Source organism: Chrysochloris asiatica, unplaced genomic scaffold (genome assembly GCF_000296735.1).
Source record: "Chrysochloris asiatica unplaced genomic scaffold, ChrAsi1.0 scaffold00245, whole genome shotgun sequence".
Lineage (NCBI taxonomy): Eukaryota > Metazoa > Chordata > Mammalia > Afrosoricida > Chrysochloridae > Chrysochloris > Chrysochloris asiatica.
The window spans coordinates 3,664,835-3,674,862 of record NW_006408763.1 but is presented as its reverse complement, the minus strand read 5'-3'; the positions used below and the strand labels follow the sequence as shown (position 1 = coordinate 3,674,862).

General features: G+C 38.1%; 1 protein-coding gene across 1 annotated transcript in view; it reads left to right on the top strand.

The window, feature by feature from the left end:
* Positions 1 to 10,028, top strand: part of ACYP2 (acylphosphatase 2, muscle type) — a 267,846-nt gene that overhangs the window by 29,884 nt on the left and 227,934 nt on the right. The window contains exons 2-3 of the mRNA XM_006873537.1: positions 4,506 to 4,522; positions 6,128 to 6,237. Coding sequence (XP_006873599.1) covers positions 4,506 to 4,522; positions 6,128 to 6,237 — 127 coding nt within the window. The remainder of the gene's footprint in view (positions 1 to 4,505; positions 4,523 to 6,127; positions 6,238 to 10,028) is intronic.

Here is a 10,028-nt window from a genome sequence, read left to right as displayed (position 1 = left end):
TTCAGGCCTTTTTTCTAGTTGGAAACAGTTCGGGGCCGGCTCTGGCCGTTTGGTTTTAATTGGAAACTAACTGTTTAAATTTTGAGGAGATCTGTGCGCATGCGTAATAGAACCCTCCGAGGGTGGGGCTTGGGTGCCCACTAGCTCAGGGACCCCTATAGTCACCAGAATGGAGATGCGCAGATAGCAAGGGACCAATGAACAGATAACAAAAGAAAAGAATGTCCACACCTTTATCTCAGCGGTTCTGCCAGGTGTCTGTGGCCGCGCTGATCCTTCCCCTGCGTGGTCTTACCCAAGATGGCGTCTCCTGGAGCAGCCGAGCGTCCCGGACTAGAAAGCAATAGATTTCTTGCTTCTGCCTCAAATTCCCCCAGCTGTGAGCTTTCCAACCTTCTAAATATTCCTTTATATGTGGTTCAGAGTTCTGGGACCAGCCCCTGAGCCTGCTTGTTAGGGTATTCTGTATTGTTGTTGGCAGAGCTCCTTTACTGCACTTCCACCCAATCCGCCATCTTGTTTGTTTTCTTAGACGTCTCAATTTAGAAGACCCATTTTTCAGCAAGCCTTCCTTAAAATCACCCAAGACTGGTTAGTTGTCTCTCCTTTGAACTCTCACTTACATCCTGGTTTATGTAGTTTACAGCTGATAGTTGTTCTCTAAAGAAGCTCTGCTGGTGCCGTGGGCTAAGCTCTAGACTGTTAACTGAAAGTTCAGTGGTTTGAATTCACCAGTCACTCTATGGGAGAAAGATAAGGCAGTCTGCTTTTGTAAAGATGAACAGCCACAGAAACCCTCTGGAGCAGTTCTAGTCTCTCCTATAGGATAGGGTTGTTATGCATTGGAATTGACTCGATGGCTGTGTGCTTAGTTGTTTTCTATTTTAATTGCCCTTTACCTGTCTATCTTCCTGCTAGGCAGTAGCTTCTTTAGATAACACAGACTGTGTTTTATTTATTCACATCATTCTTTGCACTTAGAATTAGATAAATATTTGTTGAATGAATAATTAGAATGTTCAGTTGTGTACTTATTAAATATATCCGACCTTCCTTACTCTTAGATTGTGTCTGTGTTTTTAAAAAAAAAAAAAAAAAATCAGTAGAACGGAGTGAGTAATTTCCACAAACCTCAAGCGTGTATTCTGTAGAATATCTGTGTTCAGTACCTTTTTAAAACAGAATTTCCTCAAACCCTGTCAACTTAAGCAAATGAGTTATTGTTGTTAAATGCTGTCGAGTCGGTTCCAACCCATAGCGACCCTGTACAGGGTTTCCGAGGGTGTAAATCCTTATGGGAGTAGAAAGTCTCATCTGAGTAGCCCTTTTGTAATCAGAACTAGACAAAAAGGTGGTGGAAGGGCTGGCTGGAATTTACAAATGCTGGAAGTTGCTGAACTGTGTATGCATTGTTGTTACCTGGGGAACATGATCTCCACCTTTCCCTCTGGGCAGTTCCAGTATTTCTGGAAGTAAGTAGTAATGGAAGAGAGAGCAATCTAAGCAACCGGTTGCCTAGGCTGCTCAAACCCCAGATCTGATAGGACACAAGAGAAGGGGCCCTTGCCATTCCATCATCCATGGTTTTTTTCATGTAATGCTAAAGACTTGTATAAAATAAGAGAGGCAACATTGATATGCAAATACATGATTTATTTCCAGTACCAATTTGACCAACCTTAATGGGTAATGCAACAGATCTGCAATATCCTACAAATCTTAATTGTCCCCTTTGTGATGTAATTTTGTGATGTAATTTTTAGCTGAGCTACAAACCCTTTCCAAACTTCTCCCTGATCTTCTTTTAAGGTAGAGCCAGCCATTGGTTCTAAACCTTAGTGAGTATTATGAATCACTTGGAGAGCATGTTAAAGCTGGTTTCGTGGACTCCACTGTTGTTGTTAGCTGCTGACCATTCCATTGTGATCCATAGCATTTTTGAAGTAGATCACCAGGTCTTTCTTCCTCATTCGTTTTAGTCTGGAAGCTACACTGAAACCACATCAGCATCATAGTAGCACTCAGGCCCCACTGACAGATGGGTATTGGCTTCACTGAGGTGCACTGACCAGGAATCAATCCTGGATCTCCTGTGTAGATGGCAAAAATTGGACCACTGAATCACCACTGCCTTTGGGGTCCCTGCCTGTAGAGTTTCTGTTTCAGTAGGACTCTAGAATACACGCTGGAGCCAACTTTAGTGATACTGATGTTGTGAATCTGTTAAGACGACTTTTCAATAAGAATGGACTTGACCACATATGGCACCACTTCTAATTTTTGTTTACTTCAGTTAGCATGTGCTTTCTTTATCATGGTGTTAATATTATACAGACCATTAACTCCTGAGTAACCCAGAGGGGAATATGCATAATGAAGCTTTGACCAACATCTTCACCTCTACTTTGTGTCTTACTGGTGTCTGGGAGTACCTCTCTTTTAAGAGTCTTATAGTTCTTCCTTCTTTCTCCTCTGTTTTTTCTCTCTCTTCTATATGGCCTGGTTGACCTTATGTTTTCTGGCAATTTTTTATACCTACTAGTTAATATCTTTCCCTTTATAAAAAGTTTGTTTTTCTAATTCCCCTTCAGATAAATACTTCCCACTTACCAGTCCTCCACATTTTACATGTATCTTTTAAAATATTTTTATAACGCTATAAAATCCATTTGTGATGTTGTTGTTGTTATGTGCCATGGAGTGAGTTCCAACTCATAGCGAACCTGTACAGGGTTTCCGAGGCTGTATATGTTTACGGGAGCAGAAAGCCTCATTTTTCTCTCACAGAGCAGCTGGTAGTTTCGAACTGCTGACTCTGAGGTTCACAGCCCGATTTGTAACCACTACGCTACCAGAGCTGCTTTATTATCCTGTGTTTATTGCTCTACTGCTCCTTTTCTTTATATTCCTTTGTTATTGCAGTATACTATCCTTAGGAAACAAATGATATCTCTTATCACTGTAAATCTCTTTATAAAATGCATAAAATTATTTATGCTACATTTTCATAACTATGCTCAATTGCTGTTTGTAGAAGCAATATTTTTTGGTCTCTCTGGAGATGGTTTTGATTGATGGCCTGTGATTTCCCAGTGTTGTTTTTTTCCCCCTAATTTAAAAAAAATTGAGGTTTAATTTACATCAGATAACATTCACCTTTTTTAGGGTCTACTCAGTTAGTTTTTGACAAATATATACAGTTGGAGAATGGTGTGGCGCTGTAGGATAAGCACTCGACCACAACGTTGGTTTGAACCACAAGCCTGGTGAGTCAAACTCACCAGCCGCTCCTCGGAAATCCTATACAGGGTCACTATGAGTTGGAACCAACTTGATGGTACTTAACAACAAAAACAACAACATATACAGTTGTGTAATCACTACCTCAATCAAGCTATAAGGTGCTTCAAAAAGTTCATAAGAAAAATTCCATAATCTTTTAATTCTATTTTTCCATGAAATTTTTGAAGCTCCCTCATATTTCTTTACTCCAAAAAGTTTCTTTATGCCTCTGCATCAATTCTCTTTCCCTACATGTAGCCTCTGGAAATCACTGATCAATTTGCTATTCCTGTAAGTTTCCCTTTCTTATAATGTGGCATCACACATTTTATGTGAGCCTGGCTTCTTTCACTTAGAATATTCCATCTGTGGTCCATACATGACGTTGTGTCATTCTTGTTTATTGCTGAGTAGCAGGGGTCTACCACAATTGTTTATTTATATTTAAGGGCTATATCCAGTCCTCAAAATTGAACCTTTTTTTTTTTTTTTTTTTGCCATTTGGTTTATTGAGCCTTAAAAAGCAAATTTACAGGTTTCCTTTGTGATCTATGTGGGAATGAAAACTAAATTGCAGAGGCACTAACGGACTCTGTATTTCTGCACCAGCCATATTCCTAATGTTTCTTTACTTAGACCCATTTTAACATATCCTCAGGTAAGAGCTCAGATTAGACATATCCATTTTCAAAGAAGCCTGTTCTACGCATCCTTTTGGGCCAAGAACTTTCAGGATCATTGCTATAATTCCCAAGAAAGATGTAAAAGTGACTCCCCTTTCCCTTAAAGAATTCCACATCACGAGTGCACATTTCTGATATTTGCATTTGGAACCAGCTTTACACTTTGTTTCATCCCTATCTTTGGGGTCTGTTAAGACTTCTTTTTGTTCCCCAAATTTAAAGAGCATTTAAAAGGAACATGATTTGAGTCCCTTGAGAATGCAAAAAATGCTGTTTTGATATGGTGTCAGTTGAAAAGCCCAGTGAAATGGATTGGAACAGTGACAGCAACATCGGGCTCCTGTGTAATAAGGATTATAAGGATGGCACAGGACCAGGCAGTATTTCCTTCTGTTGTGAATCGGGTAGCTATGAGTCGGAACAGACTCAATGGCACCTAACAACAATTTAGTAAATTAGATGAAAGTTACGTTATGGGATACATAATTTTTTTAAAAGATAGACATGCTGACATTTCTCTTTTTTTAATCTTTCTTCTAGGTGTTTGCTTCAGGATGGTAAGTCAATAAATACTTGGCACCCCCCCTTCCCTTTTACGTCAATTACAGTGATAGAGTAGTTTTCTACTTAGTTTTAGAATGCTACTTACTATCTTTCCTTTATAGTAAATGAAGAAATGCATGTATTTCTTTGATTCTACTGATTGAAATTTTTTCTGAAAACTGACTTTAAAGATAGTTTATTAAGAATATTACAGCCTTCCTAGGTTTTAGTTAATCTTTTCTATGAATTTCAAAAGTACCTCTCTTGGTGAGTGGTTCAAATTAAACATATTTAATACAAAGTATGGATCTTCCAACCAAGTCTATGTGGAAGAACTCTTTCAGGCAAGGGTAGGTATTTCATGTTGCAAATAAAAAAAATGCTAGTGTTGAATAATGAAGTCGTTCCCAGGGTTTCAGATGTTCAAATTTCCTGTTGCATTTTAAAAATTTGTTTTTTAATATTCTCCCTTTCTAAAAGTCAATTGTGGCATATACTTTCATCTTCTATCTAATTGGGAACTATAAGATTGGGTCTGTGGTTCCCAACTTCTGAGGGTTATAATATTTTGAGATTGTTCACCCCAATCACTGCAGTCCAGTTCAGATTTCTTAAAAAGTTTTTCTAGACTAGATACATAAAACATAATGTAACTAAGATAATAAATAATTAAAATATTGTGAATATTTTCTTTTCAAGTAGTATAATGGAATTTGGAACCAAGAAAAAGAATGGAAAGAACAAACAAACAAAAAGGAACCCAAAACTTTTAAGGGTATTAAAATAAATAAATTTACCTATAGCCAAGGAGCTCTGGTAGCGTAGTGGTTACGTATCAGGCTGCGAACCTCAAGGTCAGCGGTTCGAAATTACCAGCTGTTCCGCGGGAGAAAGATGAGGCTTTCTGCTCCCATAGAGATTTACAGCCTCGGAAACCCTATACAGGGTCGCTATGAGTCGGAACCGACTCCATGGCACACAACAACAACAACAACAACAGCCAATCGCAACATTTTTGAGGTAAGTCTAGAACTAACAGAAAACATCGGAATTTTTTAATCTTAAAATAACTCTATAGAATAACATGTCTAGGCTGATGTCTTGGTTCGCTTAATTTTTTAATTAGAATTACTTTCTCTAGTTTTTGTTGACACATTTCAAAGTGTTACAGTTTATATTTCTGCCTATGAATAATTTATGTTCATCATATTGGGTTTTTTTCCTCAGTAACTGAGAACCTTCAAGTGGTCATTTAGAACCCAGATTAAAATGTAATTTTGTGTTATCTGGTGTGAGGGCAATACAATTGAATTTATGGATCTTAAAACACATTATGGAAGCTGTTTTCTGAAATAATTCTCATTATCAGTTTATTTTCTCATAATTTGCTTGTCTCGACGGATAGTATAATGTAACAAACAAATAAATGCCGTTTAATTGGAGACTCAAGTAATTAAAGGCATTACCATAGGCCTGCCACACAATACAATGCAGACTATATTTCAGAAAAAGAAATGAGTTATCAGATTTGCATTTTCTGAATGTTAGAATCAACCACGGTGTGAATATAGACTTTTGAGGATGGGCTTCGTATCTCTTGTTTTTTTTCCTGAAATCAGTACACAGAAGGTGAAGCTAAGAAAATAGGCGTGGTTGGCTGGGTGAAGAACACCAGTAAAGGTACCGTGACAGGCCAAGTGCAAGGCCCTGAAGAGAAAGTCAATTCCATGTAAGTAGTAAGACTAACCACACATATACATGCAGCTTATGAGTTGTTAATGTTTTGTTAAATAGTAAGAATTCTACTGATGGACCATATTCAGTTTGTGGATTACAACTAAACCAACATGTTTTTAGGTAGTCCAGCACAGAAAGTCTAAGAATTGGGTGTGGAATTGCTAAATACCTTACTTTTAGGAATGGATCTCCCACTTGGACAGGCTCTCAAGAAGAGCAGAGAGCATAACGCTCCAGTCTACAAATGTGTCCTGTTAAGTCTCCTTCAACATGTGGAAACATTCAGGACCCAAATATTTTTCATCTGAAGTGGTTGTGATAGTGCTCTTCAATGCAAAAGATGGGTATTTCCTTTTGATTAAGTGCCTTATTGTTGTTTTTGTTGTGTTTAAGTGCTCTCGAGTTATTCTGACTCATAGTGACTTTGTATAGGGTTTTTGAGAAGTGGCTGCTGAGCTTGAACCAGTGACTTTGTGGTTCAAATTGACCTTGCAGTCCAGCGCATTATCCCGCAGCACCACACCATTTTATTTTTGAAGTCCTTGGGTGGTATAAATGGCTAATAACTTTGATTGCTAACCAAAAAGTTGGTGGTTGGAGCTCACCCAAGGTTCCTTGGAAGAAAGGCTTGGTGATCTGAAAAGTCAGTCATTGCAAACACTGTCGAGCACAGTTCTATTCTGACACATACGGGGTTACCAGGAACCAAGGTCAGCTCAATGACAAGTGGTATTGTTTTTACTTTTACTGTCCATCAAAGCATGTTCCCAAAGGAGACCAGACTCAGTAGAATGGGAACACATGCCCTGTGTACACCATGTCATTAAAAAAAAAAAAACCTGTATATTTTCCACTCTAATTTCTACAGTTCTCTGTAGTCATTAAAAAATAGAAAATAAAAGGAGCTAGCATTTGTTGAGCATTAAGGCTTGGGCAGTATGCTTAAACAGTGTACATCAATGATCTTATTTAATTTTAAAAATCGATCCTGTGAGGAAGGTACTAATTTTATATCCAATTTATTTTATTGTTGCATTTATCCTCCTTTTCATTACTTAATGTTTTTAGATTTCAAAAGTAATACTGTTTTGCTTATTATAATAAGTGAAACAATATATTTCAGAGAGATACACAGGCACAATGAGTAATCTACCCCATCCTCTCACCTCCCTGCCCTGTATGTAACCTATGCAAATGCTTCTGTGTATACTTTCCACAACTTTCTCTTGACTTAAGAATATTTATGTATCTATAAAGGAGCTCTGGTAGCGTAGTGGTTATGAATCGGGCTGCAAACCTTAAGGTCAGAAGTTCGAAACTACCAGCTGTTCCGCGGGAGAAAGATGAGGCTTTCTGATCCCATCAAGATTTACAGCCTTGGAAACCCTGTACAGGGTTGTTATGGGTCGGAACCAACTTGACGGCACTTAACAACAACGTACATAATTAGAGTTTTTCTTGAAATAGAATACTTAATGCATATTTTTTCTGTAGCATGGTTTGTTTGCTTTTTTCTGTTTATGAGGATCCTAACAACACCTTATTTAAAAGAAATTTCTTTATATTAGGTACATGCTTGCATATGTGTATGTAAAATCATACTTCAACTTACAAAATGGGGTTCAAAATTTAATCTTGTAAGATGTGAGTTACAGTTAATGGGAAAAAAATATTTCTCAGAAGGCTTGTCACAAAATGAAAAATTGTAAAGTTGAACTTGCGTAGAACTGATTATTTGGTAGACTGAGGACGTGTAAAATGAATGTGAGGTTTTTTGAGAATGGAGACTATGTGGAGGATGATGCCCATGACAGTCATATTATGTCCTAATTGATGTTATAACAGAATCCAGATTCATTTAACATTAACGAAATTATATCATACATAAACCTATTTCTACTGAGTGACTATTATGGATTGAATTGTGTCCGACCCTCCCCCCCCTCCCCCCCACCAAATATGTGTCAACTTGGTGAAGCCGTGGTTTTCAGTATTATGTAATTATCCTCCATTTTGTGATCTGATATAATAATTATCCTATGGGTTGTAATCCCAACCTCTCTGATGTTAATGAACCAGGAGTAGAGGAAGTTCTGTTAATGAGGCAGGATATAAGCTACAGAATTAGGTTGTATCTTTAATCAATCTCTTTGGGGATATACAAGAGATTAAATAAGGAAGCAGAGATCAGAAGAAACTACTACTACCTACTCAGAAGAGTAAGGAGTGGCGTGCTTCCTTTGCACCCTGGGTCCCTGCTCTGAGAACCTCCTAGGCGAAGGGGAAGATGAATGCTAGACACATGTACATATGCCAGGAATGTTGGGCCCACATGTATTGAAAGGAGCCAAAGACCTACCTTCAGAGTCGACAGAGAAAGAAAGCCTTCCTCAAGATTTGGCACTCTGAATTCAAACTTGTAGCCTTCTCAAATGTGAGAGAATACATTTCTGTTTGTTAAAGCAATTCACATGTATTTCTGTAAAAGCAGGCTAGAAAGCTAAGACAGTGATCCTATAGACAGAGCAGAACTGCCCCGTAGGGTTGCCAAGGCTTTTGAAGTCTTCATGTGGCACTGTAGAATAAGTGCAGGATCGCAAGGTCAGCTTGAACCACAAGATCAGTGGTTCAAAGTCACCAGTCACTCCTCAGAAACCCTATACTGGGTTGCTATGAGTCAGAACTGACTTGATGGTACTTAAGCACAGCAACCCTTTACAGAAGTTGGCTGTCACATCTTTCTCCTGCAGAGCAATTTGGTCAATTTGAAGAGTCAGCTTTTTGATTAGCAGCTGAACACAACCATTGTGACACCAGTGCTTCTATTATATATACTACTCATTTTTTTTTCAACCCTTGCATTTTTCCATCTCCTAGTAATTTGTGTTAATAATCTGGTATGCTTCTTTTTATATTTGTCTTCATAGTCACACATATATTCACATGCATGTATGCTCATACATGCAAACACACTAAAGTGCACACATTTGTAGTTTTTTTTTTTTTTTTAAGTTTTTATTGTGAATTGAGGGATAGTTTACATGGAAGAACGTCGGTTTTATATTCATCGTTTCATTGCAATGATTACAATCTCCTCCGTGCGTTATCATTCAACAGTATTTGCTTTTATTTCCCCTGTTGTTTTGGGGGGCATGTACACCAAAACACTCATGGCTATATAATTGTTTAAACAACCTAAGGGCACATTCTGCTAGCCTGCCGCCTGGCCGCCAATACATAGCTTTTCTCTTTCCAAGAGTCTAGAGTCCTCAGCTGCACGCTCTCTCCATGTTGTCATCTCTGCCTCCATCTCTGGTGTTGCTGCTTCTCTGAATAGGGTCCCATATTCCACTTGTGCTCTTCTCCCTTGATGGTCCTAGTGTTCTCTGTTGTTGGACTGTAAGATTAACTATCCCCCCCAACCTTTATGTTACAAAACTTCTACCTTTACAGTTGTGACCATTGCAATTAGTCATGATAACAATTACTCACTATTGAATCATAAGAATCTTATCCCCATCTCCTTTTACCAGATCCGTCTAGACAAGATGAAAACTATTCAGTAGGGAACATTTGTAGAGTTGTTTTTTTTTTGTTTTGTTTTGTTTTTTATCAATGCTAGCTTTTTAAACTTGGGATTATTGTGAATTCATTTCTTTACATCTCACTTTTGTCATTCAAAAATTACCCCAGAGACTTCCCTCTGAGCCAAATGGAATTGCTCTAGTTCATTCTTTTTAATTGTGACTTGACAATGCTACAGTATGGGAGTACTTATATTCT